Source organism: Carcharhinus amblyrhynchos, chromosome 7 (assembly GCF_965287045.1).
Source record: "Carcharhinus amblyrhynchos chromosome 7, sCarAmb.v2.hapA, whole genome shotgun sequence".
Lineage (NCBI taxonomy): Eukaryota > Metazoa > Chordata > Chondrichthyes > Carcharhiniformes > Carcharhinidae > Carcharhinus > Carcharhinus amblyrhynchos.
In genome coordinates, this window is record NC_137330.1 from 62892411 (window position 1) to 62914671 (window position 22261).

The following is a 22261-nucleotide window of genomic DNA, read 5'->3' on the forward strand; positions in this document are numbered from 1 at the left end:
ATACTGGAAACTTAGACACCCATTTAAGGCCAGAGAAAAGTGTGCAGAACTATCACGTTTCTAGGACAAAGCATCAATGTGAATCTGAAATCCTCAGCTACATGAGCATAGTAGCCAGTAGAATGCCAAATTCTAAGCTGAGTTCCCATCTGTGGCAAGTGGAAGCAAATCAACAGATTGCCTTTTCTTCAGCAGCCAGCAGAATGTGAAGAAAGAGGCCATTATTGCTTTGTGGATCTTTCAGCCTTCGGTAGCATTGCATTTCCTCCCCCAGTGATACAGGCATGCCCATTCCTAGGGTCATTTCTGTGCTGGAGGCAAGTCAGGGCTGGGAATGCAGTCCTCAATCCAGAACTGCAGGTGAGCAGAAATCTTGTCAAGTGGAATGTTTTTTGCACTTAGTCAGAGAAAGAGAAAACCAACTCATTGCGTACTTCTGCAGCTGCTCAAAGCCATTCTGCAGAGCATCTCATTTGCTTTTCGCAATGAGATGAACTACATTTCCCTGTATCTTTAAGTATTGATAGGCATGAGTGTAAAATTGTCAAACTTAAGACCTGGGTTATTTTAAGACCCAGGTTTCATTTACAATCTCCCAGTCAGCTGCCTCCCTGAAACAGAATAAGTGAACTGACTTGACAGTGATCAGTGTGAATCACAGTCTGGAGCCACCAGTTCAATAGAAGGGAGGGTTTTTCACGATTTAAGAAGGTAACTCACCATCACCTTGTCAAGAGCAATTAGGGATGTACAATAAATGCTGGCCAAATATCATGACAAATATTCATAAAGAATATTGGGAAGAGCCCAAGGTAGCTGCAACCTGGTGAGCTTATAGAAGCTCTTAGATCCTGCTCCACCTGGATCACCAAAGGAAAGTTTACAGAGCAGTTTTCATTGGAATGGACAGAGCATACACCCTATTCTGTCCATTAGAGTCCTACTATTGTAAATAGCTCAATAATCTCCTCCACTCCACCAAGGTATTAGCTCAACATCATAGCGGCAAGACAAGATGGGCAAGAGTTGCCTGGAGTCTCTTACTGTTCACCTCATTGGTGCTTGCATTTGGTAAATCAGGTTGGAGTACAATACGGGAAGGGAATGAACAAGAAGAATCTGAGAAGGAAGAATTCCAGCACCAACCACCTGATGATGCATGACCACCTCTTGATGGCAATTGGTAGTCTATGTTTACCTGCTCCACACCCCTTCAGAGTAGGTGCTCTCTCATCATGGGCCCGAGGGAAACAGCCTATATGTTGTGCTGGTCTTTGTGTGGAAACTCAAAGTTTCCTTCCTTCTGCTTGCAGAAGAGGTCCCAGATTGATAAGGAGAGAGCCAAGATCAGTGGTGAAGTGACTGGTATTCATATGCTGACATCTACAGGAAATCCTCAAATTGGCAAGTAGACAAATGGAGCTTCATAGTAGGGAAGAATGGGAGGAGGAAATATGAAGACTTTTAATCCTAAACTGTGTGCATTCTCTCAATGTTTCTGCATTCCAGAAGGATGATCAGCCACTAAGACGGGGGTCTGCAGCCCACCTCCAAGGAACAGGGATCCTTAGAAGAAGCAGTGTCACATCATTCTCATGCATCTGATATTTGCGTGTCAATGATTATGTATTCCTGATGGCTTCCTTCATCAAGAGTTATTCAGACAGATAACTGTGACATCAGTGCTTTTCGGCCTGGTTCTCTTTCTTTCTGCAGTCCACATTGTTTAGATATACCTACAGTCATAGCTTGTAAAACTCACAAAAAACTGTCCCGGTGAGTGAACTGGTAGCTCCAGACTGTGAGATTCACACTCACGACTGCCAGTCAGTTCACTTATTCTGTTTCAAGGAGGCAGTCATGATTGGTAGACTGTGAATGAGGCCTGAGTCTTGCAATAGCCAGGTTTTAAATTTATGACAGCTTTACACTCACTTTTATATGTTTAAAGATGCAGGGAGACTCAGGAAAAAAAAGAGAAAATTGAAGCCCCTTTTTCCATCCAGTTTGCCGGTCAACTCAAGCAGGAGAGGCTCAGGGCCTGCATTCATATTGCTCCATTTCATTCATCTTTTTATCAGCCCATTGATTGACCTTTGGGCTGTCTCTGCTGTCTCATTTTGTGCTTCTACAAGATGCTCCCCATTGGCTCTCCCATGGGAGGTTGACCTTCAATCCAAATGAACAGAAGAACACAGTGAGAAAGGAAACCAGCAGAACAAGGGAAACAAACTTTCAAGCTGTGCCCAGAAATTGTTTAAGGGATGGAATCCTGCAGTTATTAAAGCTGTGCAGTCTGTCAAAAGGAAGATTCCTTGCCGTAAATAGCCAGGCTTATAAGTTTTAAGCAGCCACCTTGCAACTGCAATTGACTTCAGTGGAAATGTCAAATGGTTCGCTCTGTTTGTCTGATTCAGGATGCTACATGTGATGCTGTGGATCACACAAATGATGTGGACTATATATAATATATATATGGACAAAGTGTTCTTTTAAAGGACAGCAGTGTTTTAAGTTCAATTTCAACTCAGTAACCAATCAGAAACTCAGTGAACTCTCCATTAGGTTTCTGTGCAAATAATGTTTAGTGACACGATATGTTGGGAGTTACTTTGGGAAGGGACACATTTCACTGTTCAAGTGAATTGCATTAAATATGTTCAGTCAGGTAAAAGTAAATGTCTGTATCTATCCATGCCACACACAGCTGTCATTCTCGTCAATCTAAAGATGATAGCTAATGTTCCAGGTTTGGGTGAAACCACTGGAGTGTGCATTCAGCTGGAATCTTGAAAGATAGGTTATTTATCATCATAATAGTCTATTACTGATAATAGGTCAGTACTCATCCAAGAGACAGTGTATATATATAAAATATATATAATTGCTATGGTCTCTTTCACTGCGAATTGGCTTGCTCTCAGTCAGTGCACTTGCAATTTTAAGCTAATTTATAAAAGATTAATAAAAGTTAATATGGCATACAAATGCGACTGATACATCCCGTATTTTTGGAAAAGAAAAGCAATACTTCCAAACAAATTCTTTGCCCCTTTGTTCAGCATCATCCAAAGTACAAGTCATTAATGCTGCAGTAATATCCCCACATGAATAGAGTTCATTTTTCTTTTTGATTATTAACCATCATGCTGTATGATTTAATGACAGGCATTTAAGTAGCCAATATATCATGTTTTAATATAATGATGTGAAAAAGAAGATGCTCAAATGTGTTATCCATTTTCTAAAAAAGAAAAGCATTAAATTATTAATGTGACTTGGAAAAGTAAATGACTTGTAAACTAAATAACATAACTTGACATAATACATTCAATAAATGGCTAATTGATTGTTATTTCCATAAAAATTATAACATGAAAATTCTACTGGCTTAGTGACCTAGGAAAATTTTTCACATTTATGGTGATGTTTTCCACATGCTCATTTCCATCCCCAGATCAATGCACTGTGGACATGCCAAAATTAATATCATGGATTCACTATTGACTTCTTACTATGCATCTACTGGACAGGTTCTACAAACCGTTTAAATCATTTTACAGAATACCTTCCCATTTTATATCATGCATCTTTTCCTAGCATGTAAAATATCTGTAATTTAATTTCTTTACGGAGGTCTAAACAGACCCCAAATTTGTGCAGAGAGAACATCCTGCTTATAAGCTGTTGTTGGCGGCGCAGAATATGACTATGCCGAGAAGAGGGAAATGTTGCCAAAGCTTTTTATCTTGCATCCATCAGGAACAAATGCAAAAATGTCAAATTTCAAACAATCACAACAATCAATAATACAAGAGAAAGGCTGCTGATTTGTTGACAAGTTAACTCTGATTTGACTTACACAGGAGCTCGGGGGGCCCCTGGAATCTTGTTGCTTTCCCAGTAACAAAGCCTCAGCCAATCAGAGTCAACTTGCCACACAATCAACAACCATTTGCCCCATAGTATATTGTTATGATCGCTTGAAATTTAGCTTTCTTGTATTTGCCCTGAGTGTAAGATGAAATGCTTTGGAAACATGGCTCTCTTTTCAGCAGTATTCTGATTACAATTTGACACAGTGGTAAGCACTGCTGCCTTACAGCACCAGGGACCCGGGTTCAATTCCAACCTTGGATAACTGTCTGTGTAGAGTTTGCACGTTCTGCATGGGTTTCCTCCGGGTGCTCCAGTTTTCTCCCACAGTCCAAAGATGTGCAGGTTGGGTGGATTGGCCATGCTAAATTAGCCCTGAGTGTTCCAAGATCTGTGAATTAGGGGAATTAGTGGGGTTAATGCATGAGGTTGGGGTATTGGGTGGGCCTGGGTAAAATGTTCTTTTGGAGAGTCAGTGTAGATGCACTGGGCCAAATGGCCTCCTTCTGCATTGTAAGGATCTATGACTCTATGAATAAAGCATCCAGAAATGCAAGATAATATCAATGATATTGATAAAGAATATAGTAATGTTAGAGTAAATATATTTTCAGTACAGCACCATTTTCCCTTATTTCCCACTGGAGTGTGGATTTCATTGGTTTTTATATCAACTGTCATGCTCTTTTATTGCCTGCAATGCATTTCCCAATGAGAATCTGATATTGTGCTTTTTCAAAAGAACTGGAACATTAACAGAATAATGGAAGGCGGGTTAAGCTTTTGTGTGAGGTATTGGTATCATAAGATCATAAAGCAGAGGAGCAACAATAGGCTGTTTGGCCCATCGAGCCTGCTCCACCATTCAATATGATCAAAGCTGATATGATAGTTTAAGTTTAGTTATTAGTGTCACAAGTAGGTTTACATTGCAATGAAGTTACTGTGAAAATCCCCTAGTCGCCACACTCTGGCACCTGTTTGGGGAAATTGAGGGAGAATTTAGCATGACCAATGCACCTAACCAGCACATCTTTTGGACTGTGGGAGGAAACTGGAGCACCCAGAGGAAATTCATGCAGGCATGGGGAGAACATGCAAACTCCACACAGACCGTGACACAAGGCAGGAATCAAACCCGTGTCCCTGGCACTTTGAGGCAACAGTGTTAACGACTGTGTCGCCATGGTATGGTGTCGAAATTTGCTGATGACACCAAGATTGGTGGAACGACAAATTGCGCGGAGGGTGTGGAGAGTCTGCAGAAGGATCTAGATAGGCTGGGAAAATGGGCCAGGAACTGGCAAATGGAATTTAATGTCGGCAAGTGCGAGGTGGTCCACTTTGGTAGGAATAATGGTAGGAAGGATTATCACTTACGGGGCGAAAGACTGCAGCAGGCGACGGTGCAGAGGGACCTCGGGGTCCTTGTGCATGAGTCGCAAAAACCCAGCTTGCAGGTGCAGCAGGTGGTCAGGAAGGCGAATGGGATGCTGGCCTTCATAGTGAGGGGGATTGAATATAAAAGTAGGGAGGTCTTGCTGCAGCTGTATAGGGCATTGGTGAGGCCGCAGCTGGAGTACTGTGTGCAGTTTTGGTCGCCGCACTTACGCAAGGATATTTTGGCCTTGGAGGGAGTGCAGAGGAGGTTTACTAGGCTGATACTGGAGTTGAGGGGGTTGAGCTATGAGGAGAGGCTGAATAAACTAGGCTTGTACTCGTTAGAGTTTAGAAGAATGAGGGGAGATCTCATCGAGACAGATAAGATGATGAATGGGATGGATAGGATAGAGGTGGAGAGACTCTTCCTGCTCAGAAAGGACAGTAGGACTAGGGGGCACAGCCTCAAGATAAAGGGGGGGCGGTTTAGAACAGAGTTGAGGAAGAACTTCTTCACTCAAAGGGTGGTGAATCTCTGGAATTCTCTGCCCGTTGAAGTGGTGGAGGCTGCCTCGTTAAATATTTTTAAGACGCAGGTTGATGGGTTTTTGATAAGCGAGGGGATTAAGGGTTATGGGGAAAGGGCGGGAATGTGGAACTGAGCCACGACAGATCAGCCATGATCTTACTGAATGGCGGGGCAGGCTCGAAGGGCTAGATGGCCTACTCCTGCTCCTATTTCTTATGTTCTTATGTTCTTGTGTCTTAACTCTGGTTTCTTGCCTATCCCCGTAACTCCTTTTTCAATCAAAAATCTATGCAGCTCAGGCTTGAATATATTCAATGACCCAGCCTCCAGGGCTCTCTGTGAAAAGTAATTCCAAAGACAAACAACCTTTGAGAGAAAAAAATTGTTCCTCATCTCCATCTTAAATGGGAGACCCCTTGAGTGTAATTCTGTGGCCTCTCTCATGATGTGTTTGGAGGTGGGAACAGCACTTCATTAGGTGGGATGGTGGTGTGGCTGAACCTTGTCATCTTCCCACCTCTGCTTTCTCTGCACCCCTAACTGTGACTGTAATCCAAATTCTGCACCCTTTCCTTTCCTTCTACCCTGTGTACTCTATGAATGGTATGTTTTGTCTGCGTAACACACAAGAAACAATACTTTTCATTGTATCCCAATACATATGACAATAACAAATCAAATCAAAAAGTAAGGTTTTTTTAAGTGCAAAAAACACAAAGGTCTCATCCCAAGGTGCTGGTATTAACCCACTGATGGGCAGTGTTGCCAACATGAGGCATGTATGACAAGCAAAACTGTTTGTGTTCTCTGGAAGAATGCCCACTCATTCAATGGCACTCAGTACCTGATCAAGGAGCATGACACCAGGAAGGGGGAGAAAAAGAGTTCACTCAGAACCACCCAAGTCCTTATTGCCAACCTCCCTATATCCCTCTCCCCGTGACCCCCAACCACACAAAATCCCTCTCGCCAGTAGCCAGTCACTCCTTGATTCGAGGCCTCCATTTGGTGAGGTCCCAGCAGTAGCTATGGCCTCCCCAGCAATGCCTTCCTTGATCCCAGAAAAAAGCCAGTGTTGGTTACTCAAGTACATGAGAACCACGTCCCAAAGGAGGCAAAGCAGATCTTTCATCGGCTTTCCAGCCAGCCATCAAAGCCTCCAGACCTCCATGAAATCCAACTCCTTTGTTTACAATTATGCCCGCTAACTCTATATTCACTCACAAGAGGTAATACCCCCTCAGCATCTACCCCATAAGTACCCTCTGAATCTTAGATGTTTCAATAGATAACCTTCTATTGTTCTAAACTTCAATGACAGCCCTTGACATAAACGCTGCATTTGACAAATGTGGCATGAAGAAGCCCTAGCAAAACTGCAGTCAATGGGGATCAAAAACAGAATGCCAGAAACAATCTCAATACCAACTCCATACAACACACAACAAAACTCCTAACGCCTCACTTTACCAACATCCTCTGGGCCTTTTATCTCACCCTGGATATTGAATCAATGAAAAATATGAAGACCACCTGGAAGATTGGCCGATGCGCTGAGTGCAAATGCGGACAGGCTACTCAGAATCATTGATAATTGATCTTCAAGTGGGTTTACTTGGCTTAACTGTCAACCGTCGCAATTGTTTACAATTTACATAGGTGATTTGGAGTTAGGGATCAAGTGTACTGTATCAAAATTTGCAGGTGACACTAAGATGCGTGGCAGAGCAAAGAGTGCAGAGGACACTGAAAGTCTGCAAAGGAATACAGATAGCCTAATTAAGTGGGCAAGGATCTGGCAGATGGAGTCCTGTGTTGGTAAATGTGAGTTTATCCATTTTGGTACGAATAACAGCAAAATGGGCTACTATTTAAATGGTAAAACATTGCAGCATGCTGCTGAGCAGAGGGATCTGGGTGTCCTTGTGCCTGAATCACAAAAAGTTGGTTTGCAGGTGCAGCAGATAATTAAGAAGGCAAATGGAATTTTGTTCTTCATTGCTAGAGGGATGGAGTTTAAAAACAGGGAGGCTGTGTTGCAGCTGTATAAGGTGTTGGTGAGAACTGTACAGAACTGTGTACAGTTCTGGTCTCCTTAATTGAGAAAGAATATGCTGGCACTTGAAAGGGTACAGAGGAGATTCACTAGGTTGATTCCAAGTTGAGAGGATTGGCTTATGAGGAGAGACTGAGGAGAGTGGGGCTACGCTCATTGAAATTCAGAAGAAGGAAGGGAGATCTTCTAGAAACATAAGATTACGAAAGAAATAGATAAGATAGAAGGTAGGTGAAGGTAGGATAGATGGTAGGTGAAACTAGAACTAGGCTCATGGCCTCAAAATAAGGGGGAACAGATTTCGGTCTTAGTTGAGAAGGAACTTCTTCACACAAAGGGTTGTGAATCGGTGGAATTCCCTGCCCAGTGAAGCAGTTGAGGCTACCTCATTGAATGTTTTTAAGGCAAGGATAGATAAATTTTTGAACAGTAAAGGAATTAAGGGTTATGGTGAGTGGGCGGGTGAAGGGAGCTAAGTCCACGAAAAGATCAGCCATGATCTTATTGAATGGTGGAGCAGGCTCGAAGGGCCAGATGGTCTACTCCTGCTCCGAGCTCTTATGTTCTAATGACAAATGCGATCCCACCTTCCACATGCACCTGCTGTTTGAAATATCGTAAGGTGGTGCGATAATGTTGGAATGCCTTCCCAATGTCATCACGCCCCATTTCACAACCTTTTGTGTCTACTGCGTACCTGCTCAGTGAGCACAAAATTCTGACCTTGGTAAAGCGACCAAACCTGTACAGAGTACTCCAAGTGTAGTCTCGCCAATGTCCTGTTGGCAGCAAGACATCCTAACTTTGATATTTAATTCCCGGTGCAACAAAGGCCAGTATTCAATTTGCCTTTCTAATTATTTGTTATAACTACATGCTACCTCCACACCACCATCAACAGGTGCACACAGTCCATTTTGGCAGATGGTTAGAGCTAGGACAACAGACCACATTGTATATATAAAATAAGTGAAAGCCTGATTAACGATAATTCTGGGCTCACATGTAGCAAGACTTGGACAACTTTAATACTTAATTTGACAAGTGGCAAGTGACATTAACATCACACAATTGCCAGCAATGACTACTTCCAACAAGAAATGATCTAATGACTATCCCTTGACATTCAATGTTGACAACTGGGGAGTAAAAGCTTATGGGAAGAGGAGATGAGGCCAAAATCGGATCAACCATGACCTTATTGATTGGCGAATCAAGCTCAAGAAGGCATAACACCTACTCCTACTCCTATTTCTTCTTGTTTTATGAATTCCCCAACATTGATATGCTGTGGGATGTCACCCTTGTGCACCAATTTAAATGGACCAGCCACATAATTCCACCTATGGCTCTGCAAGCAGGTTAAGAATGGATACACTGTGGCTAGTAACTTACCTGTTGATTTCAAAAGGCTTTCCACTATCTGCAAAGCACAAATCAGGAGCGTGATGGAATCCTCTCTATGAACACTGGACATATTCTCTTCCACCTTCTTCCGTTGGGAAAAGGATACAAAAGTCTGAGATCACATACTGACCAACTCAAATACAGCTTCTTCCCTGCCACCACCAAACTTATGAATGGACCTATCTTGTATTAAGTTGACCTTTCTCTGCACCCTAACTATGACTGTAACGCTACATTCTGCACCCTCTCCTTTCTTTTCCTATGAATGGTATGCTTTGTCTGTAAAGCTCAGGAAACAATACTTTTCACTGTATACTAATACATGTGACAATAAATCAAATTAAGTCAAATCAAACCATTTGTCTGGATGTGTAGCTCCAACAACACTCAAGAAGTTCAACACCATCCAGGACAAAGCAACCCCTTTGGTTGGTGCCCCATGAACAAAGGTAAATATTCACACTCTCTGCCACCGGCACTCTCCAGCTTCAGTGGGCACATCTACAGCAGGTTGCCAAGGTGCTTTCAGGAGCACCTGATGAACCTACAAACTCTACCAAGAAAATCAAGGGCATTTGGTACACGTGAATCTGCAAGTTCACTCCAAGTCACTCAGCAGACTTAAAAATGTTATAATTAGTTCATCATTGCTGGGTGAAAATCCTAGATTTCTCAACATGACAGCACTGTGGGTCTACCAACACCACGAGACCTGCAGAGATTCAACAAGATGGCTCCCCACCACCTTTCCTTGGGTAATTGCCTTTCCAGGAAATTCCACACCCCATAAACTAATAATAAAAGGTTCATACTTCCAAAGGAACACCCAAATCGCAGCATGGCATGGTTTCATGGTACTGCATGATGGAAGCCAGCATAACTGCCATATTTGCTAAGCATAACATGCAGTAGCGTTGCCCTTAATCTGGCAAAAGCTATGGGAAGCTGCCTTAACATCAGAGAATCAAATGCAGAGCTTTAATCCTCCATAATCCATTGTTTAGCTGAATTGTGTAAACTGTTTAAATATCCCAAAGTCCTGATCAGAAAGTTGAAGATTAAAGTTATGAGAAGTGTATACATAACAAACCAATGGTGGAGGAATATTCCCCCGATTTTATCCTGGAGTGTGTAGGTGACTTATTTAAGAGCATGCATGGCCCTTGAGGGCTTGGGCATAGAAAGCAAACAAAGAGAGTAACAATGGAAGTGTACATTTCTAACGGCCTATGACAAATGGAATTCCACAAGGATCAGTGCTGTGGCCTCTGTTGTTTCTAATATATGTATATATAAATGATTTGGAGGAAAATGTAGGTGGTCTGATTAGTAATTTTGCAGATGATACAAAAACTGGGGGAGTAACGGATAGTGAAAGGGATTATCAGAGGATACAGCAGGATATAAATCAGCTGGGGACCTAGGGCCGAAAGATGGCAGATGGAATTTAACCCAGACAAATATGAGGTGATATGATTTGGAAGGTATATTGCAGAAGGAAAATATACAGTAAATGGTAGTGCCTTAGAAATATTAGCATACAGAGGGATTTAGGCGAGAAGATCCACAGTTCCCAGAAGGTGGTGACTCAGGTGGACAAGGTGGTCAAGTAGGCATATGGCATGCTGGACTTCAATGGTCGGAGCATGAGTATCAGAATTGGGTGTTAGAATGTAACTGATGACAACTTTGTATTGGATGTAATGTGACCAATGGGAACAAGATGTGAAGGTCAAATGATCCAGTAAACCATGCAACCAATGACAGAGTGATTTAATAGTCAGCTGACCAATTGACTCACTATAAGTAAGGACCCATTTGGAATTGTGGGAAGTATGGAGTGGCCCAGGGCATGGCCTGAAGTTTGGAGTAATAAAATTCCTTTATTAAGCCCTTTCTTTGATTTATAAGTTGGAGTAAGTTTTATTATATTTTCATTATCTGCATTTTGAAGTGTTCCTTCTTAAAAAATAATGTTGCAGCTGTATAAAACTTTGGTTAGTCTGCCTTTGGAGTATTGTGTACATTTCTGGTCACCACACTACTGGAAGGATGTTGATGCATTGGAAAGGGTGCAGGAGAGATTTACCAGGATATTGCCTAGTTTGGAGGATATGGACTATGAAGAAAGATTGAACAAACTTGGATTGTTTTCATTGGAACATCAGAGGATGAGGGAGGGACCTGATAGACGTTTACAAGGTTTTGACAGGCTTGGATAGAGTGGCTAGTCAGAGTCTTTTTCCCACGGTCAAAGGGTCAATTACTCAGGGTCGTAAGTTGAAACTGAGAAGGGGAGAGTATAAAAAAGATGTAAGGGGCAAGTTTCTCCACACAGAAGTTGGTGAATGCCAGAGGAGGTGGTGTTATCGAATCTGCTTTCAATGTTCAAGAGGCATCTGAATAGACACATGAATAGCAGGGAATAGAGGGGTACATAGAGGCAAGGAAATATTAGATTAAAGGGGCATCTGAGTCGGCACAGACTTGGTGGGTTGAAGGGCCTGTTCAAGTGCTGTTCTTTGCTCCTTTAACCTATTTTGCACAGCTGCACACTTACATATACACATGCACACACACACACACACACACACACACATAGTTTACAGGGAAAATTGAAGTAGAAGGATTATGGACAGCTGGAATTATGTTAGGATTGCTTAGATAAGCACAGACTACAAGAAACCTTGAGAGAGAGGAAATAGAAAGGTCAGTCTGGTTAGACTGTCACAGTAACCTTGGCTGAGCCTTACCATACTGAATGAATCAAATCATGTTCACAATGACACCTTTAGAAGCAATACTTTTTACATGCTGAAACCAATCAACAATTTTAAATTATTATATTAATATCCTGAGAATTAGATACCTTATGGCCCAGATATGCACTTGGTGCACTCCAATAATATGGCCGTGCTAAAATCCTGATGTCTTCATATTTGTTAATGTTCACCTGCATTAGTCCATCCTGTCTGGGCAGAATTTTTGAAATACCTTGCAGATCAGTGAGGAACCAATCAAACACATCAGTCACCTAAAAAGTAAAAGTTGAGGGAAAAATGTGTTATTTATCTATGTCAAGTTCTTCTAGACATCCCACTGCTAGCATGTACCCCTCACAATAAAGATGCATTGAGCATAAATGGGTAATTAAATGTAAAATTAGAAACAGAAAATCCTGGACAAACTCAGTAGGACTGGCAATATCTTTGGTGAGGCAAACATTGGTAACAGCAGTGTTGAAGAGAGGGGGTAGAGCAGGTGTTGTGAAATAGGTCAGAGGTAAGTGGGAGCTCAGGAGAGGTTTGACAATTATGTCACAGGCATAAAGATTATTAATTATAGAGTTAAAAACGAAGAGAGACGCTAATAATAGCTTTAAGAACAAATAGGAGAGTGTGCAAAGAGCAGCCAAAACAAGGATAAGTGTTCCCTGAAAGCAAAACACCAAAATAAAGGACAGTCTGGCCATGTAGATGGAATGGGTTAGGAGAAGAAATTTAAAAATCATCAAAATAGAGGACAGAGGTTCATGGTCTGAAGTTGTTACACTCAACGTTAATCCAGAAGGCTGTGAAATGCCCAATCAGAAGATGAGGTTTCAGTCCTCCAGTTTGTGTTGTGCTGCCATATTGCAACAGGCCAGGGACTAAAATGTGAGCATATGAGCTAGATGGTGAATTGTACTGGAAGCAACAGGATTGTCAGTGTCATGCTTGCAAACTAAGCAAAGGCACTTTACAGACTTCTGGGCAATACTGTTGTGTTCAACAATTTCAGAACATAACTGCTGTCCTCCATTTTTTGATCTTTTCAAAATTTTTCTTGGGTTCTTTTCCAAACCCTCTTATGCCACCAATCTGTAAATTGCTCTTATGTTTGACTTTCACAGGGTGCTGATTCTTGTTCTGCTATTAATACATTCTGCTATCTGACCTTTAGGCAGCTATTGGCACATTCCTCAGCCTTTAACATGATCATTAACACTCCCTTAGTCTTGTGCCAGGACATCATTGTCAGATCTGACCTCAGCTCCCACCTATCTCTGACTTACTTTGCTCCATCAATTCCAACCTCTCTCAAAAGTATAAGATCATCACATTTCTATCTTTCCAGCTCTGAAAAAGAGACTTACGGACTTGAAATTTTATTTCTGTTTCTCTCTCCACAGATACTGCCAGATCTGTTGAGTTTTTCCAGCATTTAGTGTTCTGACTTCAGGTTTTCAGCATCTGCAGTTTTTCTTTTATTTCGGTGGTCTAATGAATAATCTAATTCTCAGCACCAAAATTCTGTTGCTGTTTTTCTAGTCTCTCATCTTAACTTTGGCAGGTGCCCCTGAATCCTTCCAGAAAAATGACACAATTTGCTTAACACAACTGTTTGCCTGTTTTCCTGCGTGCTGTCACAGAAGTCAGACACCCTTTCCAAAAGTTAGAGAGATGCAGAAAAAACCTCCTGGGAAATCAGCTCCCACTATCTCTGATTTGACATGGACTGGAGAGAGAGACCACATTTTATTTTTAACCAAGTGATTTTCAGATTCAGTTTTCAACTGACATGTTTTCTTAAATTCATTTATTGGCATCACTGGCAAGGCAAGTATTTATTACCCATTGCTAATTCTCCTTGAGAAAGTGCTGGTGAGCTGCGTTCCTGAATTGCTGAAGTCCAGGTCAGTGTATTGTAAGTTCATGTACTGCATGTCAATGTCCATGCACTGTATGTCAATGCAATACATTGAGGTTTCTTGTGACGAATGAGTTTGTCAGCCTTAGCTGTGAGCCTAGGAAGGGAATGAAAACTAACAGAGATTCAGGTGACTGAGCAAGAATTAGCGCTGATAAATGTTGAGTTTCCAACTGGGTTCACTCAATTTACAGAAGTTAATTGGACAAACCCAGTTGGAAAAGTGATAAGGTTCTCAAACATGGTCTACAGATATGAGTAGAGAGGGAAGATTAAAGTGGCACCTCTCCCAGATCAATTATTGTCAGCCACATATATTAGGAAACCTTGGTCACACCACCCATAATTTTCCATGAATTTAATGGATGGAAAGCTAAAAGCTGCCTGGCTAGCTTACAAGCTCTCTGCCTTTAGTGTAAACTCAAAAATGTACCCCCACAGCAGTCAAATATAAACATCACACAAAGGTTATTTGCCACTTGATATCTCTTACATTATTGTAGGTCCATTGAGAGGCTTCACATTGACTGGATACCCCTGAACAGAAACACGGGTCACAGCCGTAGTAGTTCTCTAACTGCAGGTTGAAGAATCCTGCTTTACACCGGTCACAATTTTCTCCTTCAACATTGGCCTGTGCCAAATAGAAATTGTATAAATGTTTATTATTAATTTACAAATGTTTTCATGTAATGAAAGGCACACATTATTTCAGAAAAACAAGAGTAATTTCCAGGTAAGATCATTTGGTTTGTTTCCAATGAAATCACAGAATAACAATGCTAATAAGTGACACTAGAGAACTTTGAAGTGTTACTTATATTACACCAAAAGTATTAAATTTGCGGCGAGATATGCTTGCTGGAGAAAGATTCATACATGCAGCATTGATGAGAAGACTACAAGAGAGCAAGGGACCAAACAGGTGTCCAAGAAACCACGAGCTTACAATGTAATCTTGTAAATTCTTTAAATAAATGATTTTTTGGGAGACCAAATCGCAAATCGCTCATCCATGACTTATAGTGGCAGTGCTGGAGACGACAATTTAAGAAACTGAAGCTATAGGTTGGTAGCCCATGGGTGAAGATCTCAAGTATATCCACTTAACCACATATCCACAAGTTTATTTATTAGTATCACAAGTAGGCTCACATTAACATTCTAATGAAGTTACTGTAAAAATCACCTAGTTGCCACATTCCAGCGCCGGCTTGTGTACACTGAGGGAGAATTTAGCATAGCCAATCCACCTAATCAGAACATCTTTTGGACTCTGGAAGGAAACTGGAGCACCCGGAGGAGACCCTCGCAGAAACAGGGAGAACGTGCAAACTCTGCACAGACAGTGACCTAAGCAGGGAATCGAATCAGGTCCCTGGCACTGTAAGGCAGCAGTTCTAACCACTGTGCCACCATGCCACCTTCAGAATATTTCAAATGTGGCACTAAAACAAGTATTGCTACAGAAAATGTCCAGCTAGGGGAGCCAAATACTGTCACTAGACTGGACATTTCAAACAATTCTGCAGATTTCAAACACAATAGAAAAGGATGAACGTAGAACATAGAACACTACAGCACAAACAGGCCCTTCGGCCCACAAGTTGCGCCGATCACATCTATACCTACTAAGCTATAGACCTATCTATAACCCCCAATCCCATTAGATCCCATATACTCATCCAGAAGTCTTTTAAAAGACCCCAGCAAGTTTGCCTCCACCACCACCGACGGCAGCCAATTCCATTCACTCACCACCCTCTGAGTGAAAAACTCAACGAGGCAACGAAAAGGCAACAAGCCTATCATTATTCTGAATACAGATGGGATATAGGGGCATTTAGAATGAAATGTTCCTGGGGGAAATTAAAGATCCCAATAGCCAGTTCTGGTGTGTAGAACTGGATGTCAAAGGATACAGAGCAGAATTCAAACTAGGCACATGGTTTTATAAGACAAATTGGACTGCCTTAATGTGGGGATCTGGCTGTCAGATATAAAAATATTGACCTCAAAGTGAAGGGTCAGATCACTACAGTCTTTAAATACAAGGACAAAAATTAATGAAACCTTTCATATTCTGTAAAGTTAGCAATTTTTGATTTAATTTATTGTCAAATGTATTGGAAAGCACTGAAAGTACTATTTCTTGCGTACTATACAAGCAAAGCATATCATTCATAGAGAAAGAAAGGAAACAGTGCAGAATGGTAGGGTGTAGAGAAGGATAACTTAATATAAGGTACGTTTGTTCAAAGGTCTGATGGCAGCAGGGAAGAAGCTGTTCTCGAGTTAGTTGGTTTGTGACATCAGACTTTTGTATCTTTTTCCTGATGGAAGGCGGTGGAAGAAAGAATGTCCAGGGTTCCTGGTGTCCTTGATTTTGTTGGCTGCTTTTCCGGGGGCAGCGGGAAGTGCAGACAGGCTCAATATATTGGAGGCTGGTTTGCGTGATGGAATGGGCTTCATTCACGACTCTTTGTAGTTTCTTGCAGTCCTGATCATAAAGGATGCTCTCTATGATGGATCTGTAAAAGTTCAAGAGAGTCGTAGTGGACATGCCAAATTTCCTTAGCCTCCTGAGAAAGGAAAGGCATTGGTAGGCTTTCTTAACTAGCATTGGCATGGAGGGACCAGGACAGGTTGTTGATGATCTGGACACTTAGAAACTTGAAACTCTTGACCATTTTCACTTCATTCCTATTGATGTAGGCAGGGAAATGATCTTCAGTATGCTTCCTGAAGTCGATGACTATCTTCTTTGTTTCACTAACATTGAGACGGGGGATTATTGTCGTTGCAGCAGTTCACCAGATTCTCTATCTCTTTCCTGTACTGTGTCTTGTTATTGTCTGAGATTCGAGCCACTACAGTGGTGTCATTAGCAAATTTGAAAGTCATATTGGAGGGGAATTTGGCCACAGGGGCATAAGTGCATAAGGAGTATAGTAAGGGACTGCGGCATAGCCTTGTGGAGCACTGGTGTTAAGTTGCCTATCCTTACTGATTGCTGCCTGTGGGTTAGGAAATCTAGGATCCAGTCGCAGAGAAAGAAGCCAAGCCCTAGGCCACAGAGTTTTGAGATGACTTTTATAGGAATAATGGTGTTGAAGGCTGAGCTGTAGTCAATAAATAGAGTCTGGCATAGATGTCTTTGTTATCCAGGTGTTCTAGGATTGACTGTATGGCCAGGGAGATGGTGTCTGCTGGGGAGCTGTTGCAGCAATAGGCAAATTGTAATGGATCCAGGCAACCTGGGAGGCTGGAATTGATCCGTGCCATGACTAACCTTTTGAAGCACTTCATAATGATGGATGTCAGAGCTACTGAGCAATCGTCATTAAGGCATGCTGTCTGGCTTTTCTTTGGCACAGAGAAGCAGGTAGGGACCTTAGATTGGTGCAAGGAGGGAATAAAGATGTCTGTGAATATCCCCACCAGCTGGTCCCCACCAGATCTGAGTGCTTGTCTGGGGTACCCCATCCAGGCCAGTTGATTTCTGTGGATTGACTTTTGAAAAGGCTGATCTGAAGTCTGCGCTGGTGACCTTGAATATTGGTTCGGCTGAGGCTTTCGCGGCCTCAGAGTCAAAGGGCAACTTAATGAGGTGCTGTATCAAGGAGTTATCTTTTCTGTTACAGTGCCTACAAAGTGATGCTCGGGATTGGTGCTGGTTCTTGGGCCCAGTACCTGACATAGTAAATTAAAGTCATTTGAAGAGAGGTACACTCAATGTCTTCTGTTGATTACAGCTTGGTGAAGTTGCCATGAGTGTTCTTTTTACAAAGCTGGATGGCAGCAGTGGGTTTTAGCAGACTCCTCTTAACTAAGAGTCATGGTTGTGGACCACATTTGTCAGTCTTTTTGGTCACTTTTGTTTCAGTTGACTTGCCTTTGGTGTAGCCTCTGCAACAGAAGTCTTTCAATGCACTCTGTCCAACATCCTCAAAGGCAAAGGAGGCATATTTGTAACATTGGTGATTTATGTATCCTTGGTGCTGAGAAAGAACATGACAATAGAGTTCAAGAGGTTTCAAAAGTGGTTGAACAAGCAGACCTCACTATCACTGATTTGGAATTAATGGGTGCTATTCTGGTTGGCAGTTGGTGACTAGTGGAGTGCCGCAGGGATCGGTGCTGGGGCCTCAACTGTTTACTATTTACACAGATGATCTGGAGGAGGGGGCTGATTGTAGGGTGACGAAATTTGCTGATGACACGAAGATGAGTGGAAAAGCAAATTACATGGAGGGTGTGGAAAGTCTGCAGAGAGATCTGGATAGGCTGAGCGAGTGGGTGAGGACCTGGCAGATGGAGTATAATGTTAGCAAGTGCGAGGTTATTCACTTTGGTAGAAATAATAGTAGGAGGGATTATTATTTAAAAGGTGAAAAGCTGCAGCATGCTACGGTGCAGAGACCTGGGGGTCCTTATGCACGAATCGCAAAAACCCAGTCTGCAGGTGCAGCAGGTGTTCAAGAAGGCGAATGGAATGTTGGCCTTTATAGCGAGGGGGATAGAATATAAAAGTAGGGAGGTCTTGCTGCAACTGTACAGGGTACTGGTGAGGCCGCAGCTGGAGTACTGTGTGCAGTTTTGGTCGCCGCACTTGCGGAAGGATATATTGGCCTTGGAGGGAGTGCAGAGAAGGTTCAATAGGCTGATACCGGAGATGAGGGGGCTAGCCTATGAAGAGAGACTGAATAGACTGGGTCTTTACTTGTTAGAGTTTAGAAGGCTGAGGATCTTATGGAGACATATAAGATAATGAAGGGGCTAGATAGGGTAGAGGTAGAGAGATTCTTCCCGCTTAGAAAGGATAGCAGGACTAGAGGGCACAGCCTCAAGATAAGTGGGGGGGTGGGGGGTGGGGGGCGGGGGGCGGAGGCAGTTTAGATCAGAGTTGAGGAGGAACTTCTTCACTCAAAGGGTGGTGAATCTCTGGAATTCTCTGCCCGTAAGTGGTGGAGGCTACCTCGCTGAATATATTTAAGTCATAGGTAGATAGGTTTCTGATAGACAGGGGAATTAAGGGTTATGGGGAGAAAGCGGGAAAGTGGAGCTGATCCACTTCAGATCAGTCATGATCTTATTGAATGGTGGGGCAGGCTCGAAGGGCTAGATGGCCTACTCCTGCTCCTATTTCTTATATTCTTAAATGTGAATTTGGGAAGACCATTGGATATTTTGGGTCATATCATCCACCAGAAAGGGATAATGGAAGATCCTCAGAAAAAAAATCAAGGAATTAGAGTTTCCATAGCTCAAATGTGTTGCTGACATACATAATTTTTAGGCATGGACAATCAAGTGAGGAAATTCATCCCACAACTTTCCATTATCAATGGACCTTTAAGAGATCAGCTGAGAAAAGGTCAGCAGTGATACTGGGGAGTTGAGCCTTGAGTCTTCAACGGGATTAGAGACTTTCTTGTCTCTTTCAACATGTTGGCATATTATGACCCAAAACTGCCAACAATGGAGGCTGATCCACCAACCACATGGCTTGGAGTAGTTACTTCCACAGATCCAGAGGAAGGCAGGAAAAAACTAGTTTACTACGTTCTCCGTCATTAATAAAATAGAAAAAATACTATGTAATGATTCAAAAGGAAGCACTCGCAGCAACATGAGCCCATGAAAATTACTCAGATTACTTAATGGGCTTGCAATTCAGGACTTATGTGAACTATAAACCTCTGGTCACTCTCCTGAACCCAAAAGAAATTGTTGAGCTGTTATCAAGGCTACAGCATTTCCGACGAAATCTCATGCACTATGACTCTACAATAAAGTGCGTGCCAGGGCAAAGTCAGCACACTGATGAAGCACAGTCGAGAGCTACAGTCTAGCAAGCTACAAAACATTAATAGACACTTATCTCTGAGCTGGAAACATACACTTCATCAATTACAGGTATTTTACCAGTCACTGCAAGCAAACCTCAGGAGATCAGATAGGTCCAACGAAAGGACATAAGTCTGAACATTCTGCCGAGAAGGTTAGCCGGAAAATATCCCAAGCAATCAGGTATTAAGACAATACCATGAAAAGCAAAGACATCTAACAATTTTTGTTGACTTCCTCGTCTTTAATGAAAGGCTCAAAATTGCAGGACCGAGAAAACACATCACTAAAACTTCAAATTCTGTGTTAGTTGGCATCATTTATGTTATCACTAGCAAAATTTAAGAGTTGTTTTCAAGTATCAACCTTCAAAATTCCTCCCATCCTTCTTTTGTCAGCAAAACCACCCGGCACCCCACCCCCCACACCACCCCCCGCCAACCTTGCCCCGACTACTGTCAGGATTTTGGATTTTTTCCTACTTTTTTTAATCTAATTTTTTTGTATCTTGAATCATTCTCATGGGGCAGAACTAACTCCCTACGCCTTCAAGATGATCTTAGCTTTTAGAGGTTTTGATTTGATTTGATTTATTATTGTCACATGTATTAACATACAGTGAAAAGTATTGTTTCTTACATGCTATACAGTCAAAACATACCATTCATAGAGAAGAAAGCAAGAGAGTGCAGAATGTAATGTTACAGTCATAGCTAGGGAAAGATCAACTTAATGCAAGGTAAATCCATTCAAAAGTCTGACAGCAGCAGGGAAAAAGTTGCTCTCGAGTCAGTTGGTGCATGACTTCAGACTTTTGTATCTTTTTCCCGAAGGAAGAAGGTGGAAGAGAGAATGTCGAGGGTACATGGAGTCTTTAATTACGCTGGCTGCTTTGCTGAGGCAGCGGGAAGTGTAGACAGAGTCAATGGATGAAAGGCTGTTATGGGTGATGGATTGGGCTACATTCACGACCGTTTGTAGTTCCTTGCGGTCTTGGGCAGAGCAGGACCCGTACCAAGCTGTGATACAACCAGAAAGAATGCTTTCTATGGTGCATCTGTAAAAGTCGCTGAGAGTCATAGCTGACATGCTAAATTTCTTTATAGTAGAGGCGTTGGTGTTCTTTCTTAACTATAGTGTCAGCATGGGGGAACCAGGACAGATCTGTACACCTAAAAACGTGAAGCTCTCGGCCCTTTCTACTTCGGTAGATATATTTTGCTGATATGCCCCAGATAACAGAACAAGAATTTTGTTTGTTGATTACTTGTAACCACTGAACCTTGAACTGCGCCTCAGAATGTATCTTGGCAAATACATCATCCCACTCTCAAACATCGTTTCAAGCTTAAAACAGTGAAGCAAATTTATTTGAGGTAAACAAGTAAATAAAAACAGAATAACAATATGCTTACAGTAAATATCCTATAGCTTAACGTCTTGAGCAGACAAACTAATAAAAATATAGGAAAACTAGGAATTGAACTCATATTCCCGAAATCATTTTGAAATAAGTGTGCAGGGCCAGGCTTTGCTAATTGAACGGCCGACCAGCCTTGTGCGTGCATCATTCGCCTCATCATAATAGTGGGAAGCTTGAACCATCTAGCTGATGGAGCCTTGCTTACATACACTAACATGATGGAATCGCCAAACAGGCTCTGTGAAGCAACTCAGTGTGACTGCTCCAACTGAAGTACCCACATCACTCCAGAAGTAGGGAATAAGGAAATAGCTAACTTAATGTGCATGAGAAAACAAACCTGGCATTATCCTGGTCATTGTTCTCAAAATCAACGAAATGCATATACTCACAGAATCACAAAAATATTAATTGAGATTCCTTTATGAACAGTTTTCTTTTAAGTTATCCATAGCAGACGTAATACTTTTTTCAGTTTATCACTTACATTTTATGAATAATTCTAAACGATACGTTGGAAAGTTCATACTTCTATCATGTTCAACCAAAGAAAAATAAAAATATATTTTTCTTTAAAAAATTAAACATTTATGTTTTACCCTACTTAATTTACAAATTCCATGGGGTACCCACTTAAGTAGTAACATTAGTTATGAATAAGTGCGATGCTACCTTGCAAATGCATGGTCCAATGCATGGATTAACATTCAAACTTCCATCAATCCTACAGCCACAGGGAATGCAATTAGGATAGCCAGTGAAACCAAATGCGCATCTGTCACATTTATCTCCACCATAACCAGCCTTGCAGTGGCAGGACCCAGGAAGCAGACCTGGAATGATAATGACAGCTTACTGTAGTGAAAAGCCAAGTGAAACACTTCAGTGTTGCTAAACAGACATATGATATATGTTTCATAAGGACATTACCTGCTTCAATGTGTTTGACATCCTTAATACATTTTTTATGCAGGGACCCAATTAGATTGCACAAACAAGGTATGCATGGATTTGGTTCATGAGGGGAAACCTGGAAAAAAATTGTAAAAGA

The 22261-nt window shown here is 41.8% G+C and overlaps 1 protein-coding gene across 4 annotated transcripts in view; it reads right to left on the reverse strand.

Moving 5' to 3' along the window:
* The window catches only part of lama2 (laminin, alpha 2), a 363864-nt gene that overhangs the window by 207652 nt on the left and 133951 nt on the right, over positions 1-22261 (reverse strand). For all 4 annotated transcript variants that reach the window (XM_080192473.1, XM_080192472.1, XM_080192475.1 and 1 more), the window contains exons 9-12: positions 22141-22240; positions 21883-22043; positions 14431-14571; positions 12118-12282 (exon numbers count right to left, since the gene is read on the reverse strand). In XM_080192473.1, the coding sequence (XP_080048599.1) occupies positions 12118-12282; positions 14431-14571; positions 21883-22043; positions 22141-22240 (567 nt within the window). The remainder of the gene's footprint in view (positions 1-12117; positions 12283-14430; positions 14572-21882; positions 22044-22140; positions 22241-22261) is intronic.